General features: G+C 42.7%; 1 protein-coding gene across 3 annotated transcripts; it reads left to right on the top strand.

Moving 5' to 3' along the window:
* Window positions 1-4173: 4173 nt before the first annotated feature.
* On the top strand, window positions 4174-16482 carry LOC112301474 (olfactory receptor 7A17). 3 transcript variants are annotated; one of them, XR_008425197.1, is made up of 3 exons: window positions 4179-4254; window positions 10770-13141; window positions 16195-16482. XR_008425197.1 is itself a non-coding variant. In XM_045192621.3 (2 exons), exon 2 carries the CDS (start codon window positions 10786-10788, stop codon window positions 11755-11757), a length of 972 nt encoding a protein of 323 aa, XP_045048556.1. In that variant the 5' UTR covers window positions 4174-4254; window positions 10773-10785; the 3' UTR covers window positions 11758-13746. The 3 variants fall into 3 exon arrangements, 2 of the variants coding, with proteins under 2 accessions (XP_045048556.1, XP_045048555.1); XM_045192621.3 differs by lacking the exon at window positions 16195-16482 and having other exon boundaries at window positions 4174-4254; window positions 10773-13746; XM_045192620.3 differs by lacking the exon at window positions 16195-16482 and having other exon boundaries at window positions 10770-13746.
* The last annotated feature ends 1483 nt before the right edge of the window (window positions 16483-17965 follow it).

The raw sequence follows: 17965 nt of genomic DNA, 5'->3' as shown, positions 1-17965 counted from the left end.
CTCTCCCCATTTTTCTTTAGGTTGTATCCTGACTTCTCTCTTTCACTTCCTAACCAGCCGATTTGCCTTCGTATGAATAAAACCTGACATTTTATAAGTTATCTTTAGGAATCATTTGGATTATTTCTAAAAAATAAATCTTATGCTTTTAAAATATATTCTCAGAAGTTATGGCATATGTACCTATTTTGGAAATGACCTGAAAATTCAATTACAGAAATTATTTCTGAGGTTATGTGAATTCAGTAAAGCTGCAGAGTACAAAATCAACACAAAAAATTCAGTTGGGTTTCTATTGCTAACAGTGAACTATTGAGAAGAAAAAATTAATTAACCCATCCCATTTACAATAGCATCCAATCTAATAAAATACTTAGTCATAAACTTTTATTATTTTGTATTGCTTCTCCCCCACCACACTCCCCACCCCACCCATCCCTGTACTTAGGCATGAACTTAACCAAGGGTGATAAATCTATACACTGGAAACTCTCAGAGGTTGATTAATAAGTTGTAGAAGACACAAGTAAAGGACCAGATGTCTCATGTTCATGGATTGAAACAGTTAATATTGTTTAAATTTTTATACTACCCAAGACAACCTAGTGGTTCAAAGCAATCCATATCAAAATTCCTTTGGAAGTTTCTATATTAATAAAACAATTTTAATATGTATGGTACCATAAATTACCCCTAATGCCCAAAGCACACTTAAGAAAGAACAATACTAGAGGCATATAGTTCCATATATCAAATTGCATTACAAGGCTATAGTAATCAAACACTACTGTGCTGGCATTGAAACAGACACATAGACCCATGGAACAGAATTAAGAGCCCAGATATTAACTCACGCATATATTGTCAATTAATCTTGACGAGGGTGCCAAGAGCGCATGATGGGGAATGGATAGTCTTGTCAATAAATGGAGTGGAAAACTGGATATTCATATGAAAAAGAATAAAACTGGACCTCTATCCCACACCACTCACAAAAATTATTTTGCAATATATTAAAGATTTAAATGTGAGACTTCAAACTCTAAAACTTCTAAAAAAGAGGGCAAAGACATTGGTATTGGCAATCAGTTGTGGATATGACAGTACTAGTGCAGGCAACAAAACAAAAACTAAACAAGTGCTATTACACCAAACTAAAAAGTTTTTACAAGCAAAGGAAACACCAAAATGAAAGGGCAACCTGGGTGCATGGGGCAGACTGAGGACTGAGGGGAGCGGGTGTAGGGAACTGGGTGGAGGAAGGTGAAGGGATCATCCAAAGGACATATATGCTTAACCCATAGACACAGACAACAGTGTGGTGATGGCCAGAGGGAAAGAGGGTGGGGCTGGGGGGAGGTGGGCAAAGGGGGAGGGAATGGGGACATCTGTAATAGTGTTAATAATAAAAATAAAGGTTTGTTTAAAGGCAGCCTATACTATGGGACAAAATATTTGCAAACCTTATATCTGGTAAAGGGTTAAAACCCAAAAAATTTTTAGAAATGTATGCAACTAAATAGCAAAAGAAGAAATAATCCAATTGAAAATGGACAGACGACTTACATGGACATTTTTCCAAAGAACATATGCAAATGGGCAACAGGTATTGAATACATGGAAAGATGTTCAACATCACTAATCATCAGGGGAAAGCAAATCAAAACCACAATGAGATATCACCTCACACCTGTTAGAATGTCTCTTATCAGTGAGTAAGAGATAATTGTTCTCCTGAGTGTGAGAAAAAGAGAACCATTCCTTGTACACTCGTTGGTTGGAATAAAAATGGACATTGCCATTATGGAAAAAAGTATGGAGCCTTCTCAAATATGAAAGAATGTGATGCAGCAATCTCACTTCTGATTATATATCTGAAGGAAATAAAATTAATATTTCAAAAAGATACTGGCCCTTTCATCTCCATTGCACAATTATTCACAATAGCCAAGAAGATATGGATAAAACATAAATGTCCACCAAAGGATAAATAGATAAAGAAGATGTGAGATATATATATATATATACATACACACATACATATACATATATGAATAGTATTCAGTGATAAGAAGAAAATCCTGGTATTTGCAACTACATGGATGGATTTTGGAGGCATTGTAATGACTGAAATGTCAGAGAGAAAAAGACAAAAGTATATGACTTTCTAATATGTGGATAAAAAATCCAAACTCACAGAAATAAAGAATAAATAGGTGGTTGCCCAGGGCTGACGTGGGGGAAATGGGGAGGTACAGGTCAAAGTGCACCAACATTCTGGTAAAAGATGTTTAAGTTCTGGGGAACAAATGTATAGCAAGGTGACTCCAGTTAACAGTACTGTATGGTATGCTTCAGATTGCTAAGGAAGTACATCTTAAATGTTCTCATCACAACAAGGTAGCTATATAAGGCGCTTTTTGTGTTAACTAAACTTATGTGGTAATAATTTTGCTACATACACATATATCAAGTCATCATGTTATACATTTAATATTACACTTATATTCCAATAAGGATGCAAAAAAATTTTTTAATCTGAAGCAATGGGTGAGAATGTACAGTCCACCTAAGACAATTTGGGAGTGAAAAATTAATTGTGAAAAAATAAATTAAATTCTATCTGGGGCAAATAGATACACAGCATTTCGTGTGCCTTTTGACAACAGACATTTATAAATTATACAGGGTGAGGCAAAAGTAGGTTTACAGTTGTTCATATGGAAAATAATACAATAATTAATAGATCATAACACAAGAATAAACTCTGTGTTTTGCACACTCACAACTGTAAACCTACTTTTGCCACACCTTCTATGTTTAGACTTGCAACAAGGAAGATAGGAAGAGTTGGGAGAATAATCTGAGTCACCAAGAAATGGCAGATTTGCACATATTCCCAAGAGTGCAACATGGGACATAGTAAAATAGCTTGAAGAGTCCACAAATTCTTACTGTGGCCATCTGGGGCCAATGTGAGGGATTTAGAGGTTATGCCCAGGAACAAAACACAGCACAGGTGGTGGCCTCTCTCATTCACTCTGCTTCCTGTGAGGGGTGCTGGGAAGAGATCCTCCTTCAAGATCACAACTCTCTGTCTTCTGGGAATAGGGTCATCCTGGACTCACTTCCTGTCCCTACAGATACTCTGGTGTCACAATGAGCTTAGTAAATGCAGAACTGGGACATAGTCACAATAGCTGCTATAGACTGAGCAGCTGCTCTGTGCCAGGTAAGTTCCCATGAGCTCTAGAAAATTACTAACTTCTCACGCCAAACCCTTAAATGGAATTTCTCTAGTTTATAAGTAAACAAAGGCTTCATTCAGAATAGAAGTTCATTTTTTGTCAAGAGAGAAATTTTCAGAAAACACCTGGAAACTTGTGTACACGGAAGCTGAACATTGACCCCTAAGGTCAGACCTGAGGTGGGCTTTTACAAAATAGGTGAAATGATTTGCATAAGATTCTAAGCTCAGCCCATGGTGCATTACAGCTTCTAAATACACCTCTTATAATTATTGAATGTTTTACAGATGAAGGAAAATGACAGCTTCTACCTTGTGTTAAGAACATAAAATTCCCATTTGATTTATCAAAAGCATTATGAAGCCAAGGATTATGGTACCCATGGTTTTATAGCAAAGGAATGCTGCTCTCTTCATAGTAGAAAATGGAATAGAATTTTCTAGAGACATCAGGAGCTGTGTTCCCTCAAAATAAATGCTTTCAAGGCCCAAGGAAACAAAACAACACAGGTTGCCCAGTCTTTGATTTCAGAGAAGCACCTGGAGAAGACTTTAACTCAAGGCTGGGAAAACTTTCGATGTTCAACTCTGGAAGCCAGGAGAGTCAATGGAGGAATAAAAGAATTGGATGCACCTGACTTCTAAACTGGTCTCTTGGGAACTGTGAATCAGCAGGGAAATTTCCATTCTGTCCAGGTAAGTTCTCATGGGGAAATGCATTCAGGACTTGGAGTAACTGTAGGAAATGTGTCTAATAATTAGACAGAGAGAGCAAATATACAAAGCTGTAAGTATATATTCTGCCATAGTTCCTGAGTATGTTCAACCATGAGCTAGTGGGTGGGGGAGGAATGATTTTTGCATTTGGAGACCTACGTTTGGCTCAGAGACTACTGCTTCACTCCCTCCTGCTGTCCTGTCTGGAGACAGAGCTCCAGACTCCATCATCAGCCATCCACGGTGCAGTTCAGACTTCCACCCAGAGACCTTCTCAGAGCCTCATCCAGGTGAGTCTCTGAGCCCAGTAGGTACTGAAAGAAAGGGTCAAAGAGACTGGAAGCTGAGTATTTCCACTGAGGTCACCTGAGAGGCTAACCAACTTATCCCGGAGCTGGGGATCACTGTGTTTGTTTGCTTGGTAAACTAATTAATTGATAAGCATGTTATTTCATATGTTAAAAAAGAGAAGTGTTTGTTGAACTCAGTTGCACAAGGAACATTGTTGACAATGAACTGATGGAATAAAAGTCCAGTTGGCCCTGACCAGCGAGGCTCAGTTGGTCAGGCATTGTTCTGCAAAGCCAGCGTGATTCCAGGCAGGTCCCCAGCCTCACATGCCTGGGATGCAGGCTGGGTCCCCAGTCAGGGTGCATGTGAGAGGCAACTCATGGGTATTTCTATCTCACATCGATGTTTCTCTCCCTTCCCATCTCTCTAAAATAAACAAATTTTTAAAAATTAAGCTCTACATCAGATAAATAAACCCCTTGCCTCCATTTCATTTAGCTCTTTTCTGGAGATTTCCCCTGTTTTTTTCATTTGGGCCTGTTTCTTTGTCTCCCCATTTTGGCTGCCTCTCTGTGTTTGTTTCTGCATATTAGGTAGACCTGCTATGACTCCCAGTTGGCAGGGTGGTCTTATGTAGTAGGTGTCATGTGGAACCCCGTGGTGCAGTCTCCTTGATCACCAGAGCTGGGGGCACCAGCAATCCCATTTGTATGGGTTATGTGCGCCCTCTGGGAGCAATTGATTGATTGTTATTGGCCCATTCGTACATGGGTTCGACCAACAAGCTGGCTGACTGTGAGGATCAACCCTGACCACAGGGCATGAGCTGCTGTGCAGGTGCTGACCACATCAAGCAGAATCCATCTCAGCTGGGTCTGGTGCCCGCTGAGGTCTCCCTTTGGATATGCTGCTTGGGAAGCTCACTGAATCTTGCACTGATGTTGTTTTAAGCTGGTCACTGGGTGTGCTGCTTTTGGGGCTCCTGGAGGGACTCTGGTGTGAGTTAATGTCAACTGCTGCCTATGACTCACCCTGGGCAATGTATTTGGAGCTACAAAGCAATCCACAGTTTGTGGGTGCTTCTGCTGGGCTTCAGTGTGTACCGAGGCTGCCTTTTACCAGCACCAAGTCCAGGTATGTGAGCTAAAGTCCTAAGGCATCCCAAGGTCTGCCTCTGCCTGTCAGCTGCCTATTAGGCTCAGTCACTGAAAGAGCCTCTGATGGTGTTCGAGTTGCACAAGGTCGGTTCTCAGTGACTCATGAGACAGAGGCGAGCAGTGTTCACCAGATTAATACAGGTTAAAACTCGGTGCCAGTGCTGGGTCTGTAGCCATTCAGCAAATGTCCAGGGTGTACCAAGTCTAGCTGCCATCCACTGGGCATTTCAACACACCTTTATGGTGAGGTGGGGTCTCAGGGAGTCATCAAAGTGAGGCCAGAAGCATTTATCAGGCCCAAACAGACCAAGAGTGGCCGTGTGACGGGAGGGCTCTGCACCAGTCAGGCATGTGAAGGGAAAATGGCCCCTGTCCTTGACCTCCACAGGGTGGAGCCACAGGGAGCACAGAGAGTGGGGATAGTGAACCTCCCTTGAGGGGGAGGCACCAGTCAGGTTGTCAGGAAAGTGGGGAGACTGGGCCATCCCAAAGCCACACAACTCAGTCACTGACACACCCAAGTCTGTCCATTCCTCTACACCCTGACTCAGACAGCTGACTCCTCAGCAGGGTGCAAGCTCCACAGGGTGGGACAACAGGGAGTCGAGAGGGTGGGGCTATTGCCTTTGCCCAGGCTGATGCTCATGAAAGTGCCTGATCCACCCAAGAAAGATGGTGTCTGCAGTGCAGGAGAGAGACTCAGGACAGGGGCTGTCACCTCAACTCTCTTCCCAGAGCCCCAAACCTATCTCTCTTCACGTGACTTTAGTCCTCTCCTCCCCTCCCTTGCCAGAGCCCCAGGTGAGTGGCTGCGAATGAGATTTTGTGTGTTGACACTTTAAGAGGGCACCTGGGTCTCTCGCAGGCTCCCATCACTCCCTGGCATTTCTCCCTGGCAGACAGAATCCCCACGGATTTTCATAGCCAGGCCTTACATGGGCATCTCTTCCCAGCTCTGGTGCTCTGGGCTGGGGAGCCCAGCTTGGGGTTGAGATCCCACTCTTCTCAGGGGAAACTTTTGCAGCTGAGATATGCCTCTGGAATCTCAGCCATGGCCCGTGGGAGTGGGGACAGCCCTTTCCATGTCTTTGCCTTATTACCTGTCTCAATGTGGCTTCCCCTATGAATCCTCGGTATAAGACTCCTGTTAAGCTACTCTTCGATTGGTTATTCAGTCTGATTGCTCTGTTTTAGTTGTAATTCCAGTTTGGTCCTGGGAGGAGGTGAGTGAAGCTTCCACCTACTCTGCTGCCATCCTCTGAATCCACTCTATTTAATCTGGTTATATTTTCCCTGTATTCTTTTTACATATGATTTATATAGTCTTTTAAAATTCCATTCTCTAAGAATTGGTTTCTATACAAATGCACACCTTTGTGAAAACACAGAAGTGGATGAAGCAGATGAGGTTTCTTCTCATTTCATCTTACATTAAATGAGGAGGAAGTGTGTGTATGACACAAGGTCCTTGGAGGTACAACATGTTAGCAAATGGTCTGGGGACCTGGGGTCTTTGCATGTTGCTCAAGGAACAAATCCAGAACTGGAGTGTGCCCGTTGAATGTGTCAAAAAAGAGATCAAATCCCATAGCCCAAGAATAACCAAGAAAAAAGGCCCCAAAAGGCCCGCCTCATCCACTGTTGGGCCATAGAAAACCAAGGATGACCAATGAACAGGGCTTAGGTGCAGGAATGACCATTTGATCAGAAGCCGAGGGGAAGCTCTGATGAGACAGTGGAGCGGGAAAAGACTCAGATTTCTGTAATGGTTGTTCAAATACACAATAGAACATGGCCATCCCAATATAAAGCCCAAGGTTTTTTGTCCACAGGAGGTATAGGACAGGAATTGCTGAGAACCATTTCTACAGTGTGTAGGGCAACAATCTGGCCAACCTGGGTTGTAGACATTCCTAGCTGAATCAGTGAGGCTGGGGCTGAGAAAAACATAGAAATAACACAACAATGGTCATAGTATGTGTGTGAGCATGTGTGTGACTTGTGCACGTGACAGTCCACCAAACAGGGGGACTAGGGATCACATACTCCAAGGTAACTCTTACAAACAGGGGCCAGAACTCAATCAAGAGAAGGCACTGATGAGGGGATCTGTGTTCTTCATGGGACACATTTGCAACAAGATTAATCAAGGGAAAGAGAAGTGTGGATGAGGAAGTCCCTGTGTCTGAGGTTTCAGCAGGAGCAGGGAGGCCACGTCACTCCAATGTGTCTGCCACCTTCTCTCCTCCTCTTCCTCATGCTTGTTCACCCACAACACCGGCTCCCTTTCTCAGGCTGAACGTTGAAACAAATGCATAGACCAATCCCTCTGCAGGGCACACATATCCCCACATAACATTGAATCTCCTTCTTCTCTTACTGGAGCTCTCTGTGCAAATGTCATTTTGTTTGGGGTCTTGCATAAATACCCTCGAAAAGTTAAATACCCAATTCATTTCTTTATACCTGCTTTCCTTTCATCGTACCACCTGTCATCATCCAAAATGTTATATATTTTTATTATTTGCTTCTTTGTTCTTTCTCCATTATTGCCTTGTAGGAAACCTTGTTCTTCAGCACGCAATTCTCCAAGCTGTGAAGCTTGGACAGTGCAGAAAACATGATCAGCGCTCAATTTGCATTCCTAAAATATGAGGGGGGACCCAAAAAACCCAGAATTACCTTTTTTAGGATGGGCACCTTGTAGTGCAGGCTTCCCTGGTTAAGTAAGTGTTCTAGGACCCCATCTGTATCAGTGTACCTGCTGGCGTTGTGGGAGTCTGAGCTTGGGTTCTGTGAATCATTTTCGAGGACTCTTCCAATGCATGTGCCGAGCTCACCTGCCCACACCACACTGAGTGTTCAGCAGTTTTTGACCAAAAACAGCATGACCCCCTTGCCCTGCCCTCCCTATTCACCCAATCTCACCCCGCGTGACCTTTTTTTGTTTTCCTCGATGAAAAAGGCACTCCAAGGGAAATGTTTTGACGATCTAAAAGAAGTGAAACAAAAAATGGCAGAAGCACTAAAAAGCATCAGAATGCATGAGCTCAAACACTGTTTTGAGCAGTCGGAAACATCTCGTGATAAGTGTGCTTCACCAAATGGAGAGTACTTTGAAGATGACTGAAGTTGAAACATGTAAAAATAAATGCACAATATTTTATAAAGTTGGGGGGGGCGGTTTGGGTCCCACCTCACACATGAAAAATTTCTCATAAAAACTGGAGAGTAGAGAACCAAGATGGCGGCGTAGGTAGACACACTGCGCCTCCTTGCACAACCAGAACTGACAGAAAATCAAACGGCAAGGAAGTCCAACACCAAGGAAATAAAAAATAAACATTCATCCAGACGGGTAGGAGGGGCGGAGATGGGCAGCCGGGCGTAGAGGACTCGAGTTGCCGTGGCGGGATCAAGACTGACGGAGTGTGGGATGAACCGGGCAGGCAGTCTGACCACTAACAGACCCTGAGGCCCCACATTCGCACACAGATAAACCGGACAAACAGCGGGGGGCAAGGCAGACCCCACAACCCAGAGCTCTGGCGTGGGGAAATAAAGCCTCAAACCTCTGATTGAAAACGTCCATGGGGGTTGGGGCGGCAGCAGGAGAGACTCCCAGCCTCACAGGAGAGGTCGTTGGAGAGACCCACAGGGGCTTGGGGCGTGCACAAGCCCACCCACTCGGGAAGCAGCACCAGAGGGGCCCAGTTAGATTGTAGGTAGAGGTGTGAAACATTGAGGTCCGGTGGAGAGTGGAGCAGGCGCCATTGCTCCCTCTCGGCCCGTCCCCCACGTACAGCATCACAGCGCAGAGTCACAGCGCAGGAACCAGAGTTACCCCGCCCCAGTGAACACCAAAGGCTCTGACCCTTAAAGTAACAGATGCGCCAAGACAAAAAAAAAAAAAAAAAAAAAATGGCCCAAATGACAGAACACTTCAAAGCTCCAGAAAAAATACAACTAAGCGAGGAAGAGATAGCCAACCTATTGGATGCACAGTTCAAAACACTGGTTATCAAGACACTCACAGAATTGGTTGAATCTGTTCGAAAACCAGATGAAAAAAATGAACCCTATGCTAAGAGGAACAAAGGAAAATGTACAGGGAATCAATAGTGATGCGACGGAAACTGGGACTCAAATCAACGGTGTGGACCGAAAGGAAGAAAGAAACATCCAACCAGAAAAGAATGAAGAAACAAGAACTTGGAAAAATGAGGAGAGGCTTAGGAACCTCCAGGACATCTTGAAACGTTCCAACATCCGAATTATAGGGGTGCCAGAAGGAGAAGAGGAAGAACAAAAAATTGAAAACTTATTTGAACAAATAATGAAGGAGAACTTCCCCAGTCTGGCAAAGGAAATAGACTTCCAGGAAGTCCAGGAAGCTCAGAGGGTCCCAAAGAAGCTGGACCCAAGGAGGAACACACCAAGGCACATCATCATTACATTAGCCAAGATGAAACAGAAGGAGAGAATCTTAGAAGCAGCAAGAGAAAAGAACACAGTTACCTACAAAGGACTTCCCATAAGACTGTCAGCTGATTTCTCCAAAGAGACCTTACAGGCAAGAAGGGGCTGGCAAGAAGTATTCCAAGTCATGAAAGGCAAGGACCTACATCCAAGATTACTGTATCCAGCAAAGCTATCATTTAGAATGGAAGGGAAGATAAAGTGCTTCTCAGATAAGGTCAAGTTAAAGGAGTTCATCATCACCAAGCCCTTATTGTATGAAATGTTAAAGGGAGTTACCTAAGCAAAAGAAGATAAAAAATACGAACAGTAAAAATGACAGCAAACTCACAGTTATTAACGACCACACCTAAAACAAAAACAAGAGCAAACTGGGCAAACAACTAGAACAGGAACAGAACCATAGAGATGGAGATCACATGAGGGTTGTCAATAGGGGAGTGGGAGGCGGAGAGGGGGGTAAAGGTACAGAGAATAAGTAGCATAGATGATAGGTGGAAAATAGACAGGGGGAGGGCAGGAATAGTGTAGGAAATGTAGAAGCCAAAGAACTTATAAGTATGACCCATGGACATGAACTATAGGGGGGGAATGTGGGAGGGAGGGGGTGGACAGGATGGAGTGGAGTGGGGGGGGAATGGGACAACTGTAATAGCATAATCAATAAATATATTTTTTAAAAAAACCTGGAGAGTACTTGATGCCTTAGGGAAAAAGATGATTGATACAAAAGTTTCATATCAAGATGTCATGGGGGATTTCCCAAAAGGGGAGCATACTTATAAACAATATATTAAAATTAATTTTTTTACTCACAATATAAATTGTAGCATTTCCAAGTTTTTGTGAATTAGTCATGTTATTTTCCTCTTTCCTAGTAGTCACCTCCACTGTATGGAACCAGGCAATGCTACAAAAACTTCAGAATTTCTTCTCCTGGGGCTATCAGACAAACCAGAACTGCAGCCCCTCCTGTTTGGGCTCTTCCTCTCCATGTACCTGATCACTGTGTTGGGAAACCTACTGATCATCCTGGCCATCAGCTCAGACTCCCACCTCCACACACCCATGTACTTCTTCCTCTCCAACCTGTCCTTGGTAGACATCTGCTTCACCTCCACCACCATCCCAAAGATGCTGGTGAACATCCAGACACAGAGCAAAGCCATCACCTATGCAGGCTGCATCACTCAAATGTATTTTTTCATACTCTTTGCAGGGTTAGACAACTTCCTCCTGACTGTGATGGCCTATGACAGATACGTGGCCATCTGTCACCCCCTGCACTACATGGTCATCATGAACCCCCGACTCTGTGGACTGCTGCTTCTGGTGTCCTGGATCACAAGTGCCCTGTATTCCTTGTTGCAAAGCTTAATGGTATTACAACTATCCTTCTGTCCAGACTTGGAAATCCCCCACTTTTTCTGTGAACTCAATCAGATGTTCCAGCTCGCCTGTTCTGACACTTTTCTTGAAAACATCGTGCTGTATTTTGGAGTGGGGATGCTGGCTGGTGGTCCCCTGGCTGGAATCCTTTACTCTTACTCTAAGATTGTGTCCTCCATACGAGCAATCCCGTCAGCTCAGGGGAAGTATAAAGCATTTTCCACCTGTGCGTCTCACCTCTCAGTTGTCTCCTTGTTTTATTGTACGATCCTAGGAGTATATCTCAGCTCTGCTGGTACCCGCAGCTCACAGTCCAGTGCAACGGCCTCAGTGATGTACACTGTGGTCACACCAATGCTGAACCCCTTCATCTATAGTCTCAGGAACAGAGACATAAAGGGGGCTCTGAGAAGATTAGCTGGGATGACAGCTATAAAAGGACCAATTGTCCTTGGGCTGAACAAATGCCCACAATAACAGGGCTCAAAGCCTCAGAGCCACATATTGTGACTCTTCAATCAGGTTGTGGTTTTAAAAGTTGCTCCTCTTATTTATTTGCTGGAATTCCCACTTGTTTGTTTCAGCTTCTCCACGCAGTTAAAGTGACCACGTAATTGAGCTTTCTGCTCTCTCATACAGACAGTTTCCTCCTGTGTTTTGTTTCTGCCTTTACAGTTTTCCAACCTAAATCAGAAATACCTAAAATGCCAGTTTATTTCATGGGCAACAGGGATGTAAGAATAACTTCTTCTCCAATGACGTACATCGCTGCATGTAACTTGTTCTTATTTTATAGATCGAATAGTCACAAGTGGTATTACTCAGGTGGACAAAACTGTGCTTGGCTATGCACACCATCTACATAACTTCATTCCAGGAAATCTAGAACCACTTTTGTGTCCCTCTCTTTGTACGTCACTACCTTTACTGCTCTTCCTGAGGATGCAGACTTGAGCATTGTTTGTTTAAGTCTCAGCCTATTGATGATGGTGGTGCTACAGGCTAGGAAGGCCTGAGGCACTGGATGGGTCATACTGCTCGCTACTGAGACTACAGTAGTGGCTAGACTGACCCTTGTGGTCCTGATAATAATTGCTACAACCATCAGGACACTAGGAAAACAAAAGGGCCGTTACTCACACAGCTCTCAGGGACCACACAGTAGGTCATGGGGAGAAAGAGAGAGAGAGAATGGGCTGGAGCTCTGCCTTTGCTTGGGTCCAAAGGCAGGATGTTTATTGTTTTGCAGACTCATCCTTATTGGTGAATTTAAAACATAACAGTGAGAATTCAAGCAGGGGTACAAAAGACGAATCTCAGGAGGTAGTTCTCTAGGCTACTCAGGGCTTTCTAAAAGGGGAACTTCATGGTGGGGGCAACCAGGGTGCTTGTCCAGTAGCTGTGACATCCAACCAGCAATAGGTGGATTCGACATGGTTATCTTTCTTTTTGTTTTTTTTCAGTGTTGACTTAGGCTATTTTTATTATACTTTTAAATGTGTTATTACTATTTATATATGCATTAACTCCTTACATACATAGAACTGAAGCAATAATAAAATAAATATAAAATTAATGAAAACTAATTAAAAAATAATGGAATTCAAATATACTCTATTTTATATGACATCTGGTGACATTTTGCAGTAACGGAATCACAGCTCTTCAAGAACATATGCTATCGCAGGTCCTCATGGATCCCCCTACCCAGGTCACTGGGGGCTACTTGATGAACCAGTTCCTCACTGCTGGTTTGTGAATCTTCCTTCCACTGCTTGGTGTGGGACCCCTCAGCCTTTCGCATGGTGCCAGCACATCTCTTATGCATCAGATCTACTCATCAGCTTTTCTGTTTAACTGGGTAATTAAAGCGACAAATTTAGCACCTACTCACTCATAAACAGAAACTTTGGCTCAATAATAGAGAAAAACCTTAAACTAAAAGTCATCATGGAAAACTAGAAAATCTCTGCATAGAACTCCATGGTAGTTGATTAAAGCCTCCTGGGATCAACATGGTTATCTTTGAAATGATGCCTCATAACTCAAAAGCTTAATGTCAATCCCTTACATTGTAAACATGCTCCTCTGTTTTTACCTTCTCTCCTGGTTTTATTGCCTACTTCAGCTCAGTGTCCAGATACCTACAGTAGTTATGGCAAAAATTGGTTATCAAACATATATTTCCCACTGGAGTCTACAAAGAAAGGCAAATGTGAATAAATAGATTAATCCAGTGTGATGTTAGTGTCAGAGATTACCTTAGGTTTGAGGAAGAAAACACTTTAGTCCCTCATTTTATTCGTGCTAGGAATTCTTTTTTGCATGCTGGACATCTGCTCATTGAAGCGTGGAAGATCAGGGTCCATGTGTAAGGGGCCTTATGCATAAGGGTGAGTGATTGGTTAGTTTGTACTTTACCTTTTAATGAATTATGTTTCTGCTTCTGCTTGAAATTTTCAGTGCTCTCTACAATTATGGCTTCTCTAAAGCTCTAAACAAAATTTTCTCCTTTTCTAAATTTTGGCATAACTACAACATGGATGTTGAATACACCATGTTAGGATTATCTGGGTTTTTTTACATGAATATATATTTTTTTTATTCAGTTACAATTGTCTGCATTTTCTCCCTATCCCTCCACCCCACCCCAGCCAGTCCCACCTCCCTCCCCCACCTCCACCCTCCCCCTTGATTTTGTCCTTGTGTCCTTTATAGCAGCTCCTATAGTTCCCTCTCCCCACTATCCCCTCCCCACTCCCCTCTGGCTATTGTTACATTGTTCTTAATTTCAATGTTTCTGGTTATATTTTGTTTGCTTTTTTCTTTTGTTGATTATGTTCCAGTTACAGGTGAGATCAGATTATCTGTTATATGTCTCCCTCATGCTCAGGAATCTCAGCTTCTCCTGATCAAAGGATGTCTTACAAGAGAGCTTGACTTCCTGCCCAGTCATGTGATTCAGGGGCACCAATCTTTCTGTACAGACATGTGTGTTCTTCCAGGCTCTTCAATTTCCTTGGAACAGAGCCTCACTATAGTCCCCTGTTGGTACAGTTATCTACAATAAATTTGAGTAAGAGTACAGTCATGAATGCTGTCTCCAAATATCAGGCATATGCCAAAAATCAAAAGAAGTAAGTTATTATAATTGCCCTCGGTACTGTTTGCTTTCATTATTGTATCAGTTAGCCATTGCTGCATAACAAGCATCCTGAATCAAATGATTATTATAATGCCTTTATGACCAAATGAAATCACATGATGGGTCTTGTTCTGATCTCTGCTCAGGTACTACCGAGTCTGCAGCAGCTGAGTGTCTCTACATTATGTTTCTGTAGCTCATCCATGATGTTTGGTGCATCTGTAGTGCACCCCTGTCCCGAACAAATGTATGCCAGTTTAATTATATAAGTAGGCTAATCTCCTAGTTCAGCGTAAAAATGAATTTATAGGAATTGCCTGTGTTTGATCACACTATATTTATGCCCAAGATGACTCTCTGCTTTGTAAGCAGTTTGAAGATGGATCTCCAACCCCAGATAAAATGTGACTCAGCCACTGTGCTCTAGATCCTGTCTTGAGGCATGAGATATTCTTAATATAATTTATTACAGTATAATGATTTAAAATCAAGTGCACATATTGAAAATATAAAATTTGCTGAATTGAAGGAGCCATGCAAAATTAAGAATGCATATTGCATGGGCCATGTGTATATAATTCAACTACATGTGCAAAGCTTTAATTGCTGTGTTATATAGTACAAGTGTGAGACATGCAATCACCCTGAGTCTCATTACCTTATTTGAGAAGGTGCTGCAATAGTCAACCTGATTCAGGTGAATGTTGTTGGGGTAAATGAAACGTTTGGAAATACTTGTGAAGTCCAAGAACTCTCTTACACATAAGAAGTGTGTCTATGTTTATGTGTGTGTTCCTTTGTATTATACATGATTAAAATGAGCACACTACATAAACACACACACTCATTAATAACCCCATATTTTATGTTGAAAGAAAAGTTGTAAGAAAGTTGGGTAGGAGAGAAATTGAAAAAATGAATGGCTACATAAATGTGAGATAAAGAATTGTAGAAATTCAGGCACAAAGACACAATAGGAAATTCACTGTACCCACTAAAGGGGCATAATCTCCAAATCGGCTGTAGTATTTTTTCTGCTTACTTAAGGTTAGATTTAACACAAAATAACCTTATCCACGGGAAGCTGAGTGAATGAATTGAGAGGCTAAAATCCAGTTTCCTCCAGAAAAAACATAAAAACATTTTTGGGTACATGCCTGCCTTACCTCCCTGTTGGTGCTGTAACAGAACACTACACTAGGGGGAGGAAAAGCAACAAGTGCATGCTCTTCCTGTTTTGGAGATCAGAGCCTGAAACTAGTCTCAGTGGACTACAATCAAGTTGTCTGCAGGACCAGGTCCTTCTGGAGGTGCAGGGGAGAATCCGTTTCCTCTCCTATCCCAGTTTCCCGTGGACACAAGCATTGCTTGGCTCGTGGCCCTTTCTCCGTCTTCAGAGTAACTGGTGCAGCATCTTCAAATCTCCCTCTGATTTCAAGTATTCTTTCTTTTCCTTCCCTTTCCATTCTAGGAACACGTGATTACACTAGTCCCACTGCATATTTATTGTCCAGCATTTTATCTAAAAGTCAGCTGACAGTAAAAGTAGCCCATCTACTATTTCAATGTCCACACTCTTGGTATAAAAATAACATGTTTAAAGGTTCTGGGCATTAGAATGCAGACCTCTATGGAGGATCCTATTTATCTACTAGAAAGTGTTTTTTTAATACATTACTTGGTGTCATTGTGATTGGGGACTCAAGAGTTGGAAAATTTTAGTTTAAGGTAAAAAGTTGTAAGCCAAGCAAGTAATGTATATGTTAAAGCTTTTGTTTCAGAAACTACAGATAAGGCCCATCTTGGCTCCTGAGAAAACAGCCAAACCCCTGGGGCACTGCTAAAGATTACTGCTGGGGACAACTGGAGGCATCCAGGCCTTTGTGTTCCTGGGGGAGACCCACGACCACCCGCCCCTGGGAACAACTCACAGCCCAGGACAGGAATGTTGCAGCTTCTTTCACCCAGTCCTCCCTGAGTCTCAAAGTCCTCACCACACCTTGTCTATTCCCTGTTATAAAAATCTGGCCTGAAAAGAGAAGGAAGATGGTCTGTTAGGGTATGAACCCATCATCTTCTCGGATCACTGACCATCTGAATAAAGCGCCCATAAAGATTCAATGGCTGTTGTTGCTTATTGGGTTTGGTAGTGACAGGCAGCCTGAACTCCGGTGTCTTTTCTGGTTTCAATTCTAAGGTCTTTATTTTAAAAATGAACAAAGTTTGTTTCAGAAGCTTGTTATTTGATGTTCAAGAGCCTTTATACCAAAGGGCCAAACTCAGCATTTGTAACAGCTTCTGCAGTAAGTGAATACACTATTTGTTCAAATTACATACAAATGAAATGTTGGTTCAGAAGGCCTAGCACAGCCTACACTAGACTCTGACACTGAGCCACAACCTTGGTGGTCAAAGAGTGGTCCTCAGGCCAGGAGCTGCAGCATCAACACCACCTGGGAGACTGTTTGATTTTCAGAATCTCTGGCCCACCAGGTTCTACAAAAGAACTAGAATCCTGGGTGATTCATATACATGCTCAAGGTGAGGAAGTGCTGGTCTAGCCTAGGCTTTCTCTCCTTTTCATGTTGACAATGGAGGCAGGATAATTATTTGTGATGGGAATTAAGTGTTTAGCAGCTTACCTCCAGACACTGCCAAACATCCCCAGGGGAGAAATCACCTCAGGCTGAGAATCACTGGCCCAGAGTTTGAAAAATGGAAGCAACCTCACAAATTCCAATAAATGCGCCTCTCTGGCTCTGGCCTGTACTGCATTGGTTGGAGTGTGGTCCCAATACTCCAAGGTTGCAGATTCAATCTCCAGGCAGGGCACATGCAAAAAAATCCAATGGGTGCACAAATAAGTGGAATAAGAAATCTATGTTCTCTCTCTCTCTCTCTCTCTCTCTCTCTCTCTCTCTCTCTCTCTCTCTCCCCCTTCCTCCCTCCCTCCCCTCACACAAATAAAATTTTTTTAAACAGAATTGTGGGTGGCAGTGGTGTCTGGAGTTGGGAAGGAGTATCTCTGTATATCTCCCTTATAGAGATAAACGGAGGTAAAAATACAATAAAAATAAACTATATTTTTTAAAGTTTGTAAAATCTACAACAAAAAAAGAGAATAAAAAGTGTAAGCCCTTCTCTTACTCTGTCCATCCCTTAACCAGTTTGTAGATCACTAAACCCCTTCAAGTCCTATTGTGCAAAGGGAAATAGACTTCATAACAGTACCACCTCATGCAATGGACTTTTCAAAATTTTTAATCAGTAGGCGCTTATAAGATGCTTGATTAGTTCAGCCCTGGCTGGTGTGGCTCAGTGGATTGAGCACCAGCCTGTGACCCAAAGGGTTGTTGGTTCCATTCCCAGCCTAGGGCACGTGCCTAGGTTGCAGGTCACATCCCCAGTAGGGGGCCCACAAGAGGCAACTGCACGTTGATATTTTTTTCCCTCTTTCCCTCCCTTCCCCTCTCTCTAAAAATAAATAAAATCTTTAAAGTAAAATTAAAAAAAGATGCTAAGCTCAGGTTATGTGGCATA

This window comes from Desmodus rotundus, chromosome 9 (assembly GCF_022682495.2).
Source record: "Desmodus rotundus isolate HL8 chromosome 9, HLdesRot8A.1, whole genome shotgun sequence".
NCBI classification, from domain to species: Eukaryota; Metazoa; Chordata; class Mammalia; order Chiroptera; family Phyllostomidae; genus Desmodus; species Desmodus rotundus.
This window is presented reverse-complemented; position numbering and strand designations above follow the sequence as displayed.

What these genes read in the sequence shown, in the direction of transcription:
- LOC112301474 (XM_045192621.3), top strand. Translation starts at nt 10,786, where the DNA reads ATGGAACCAGGCAATGCTACAAAAACTTCAGAATTTCTTCTCCTGGGG.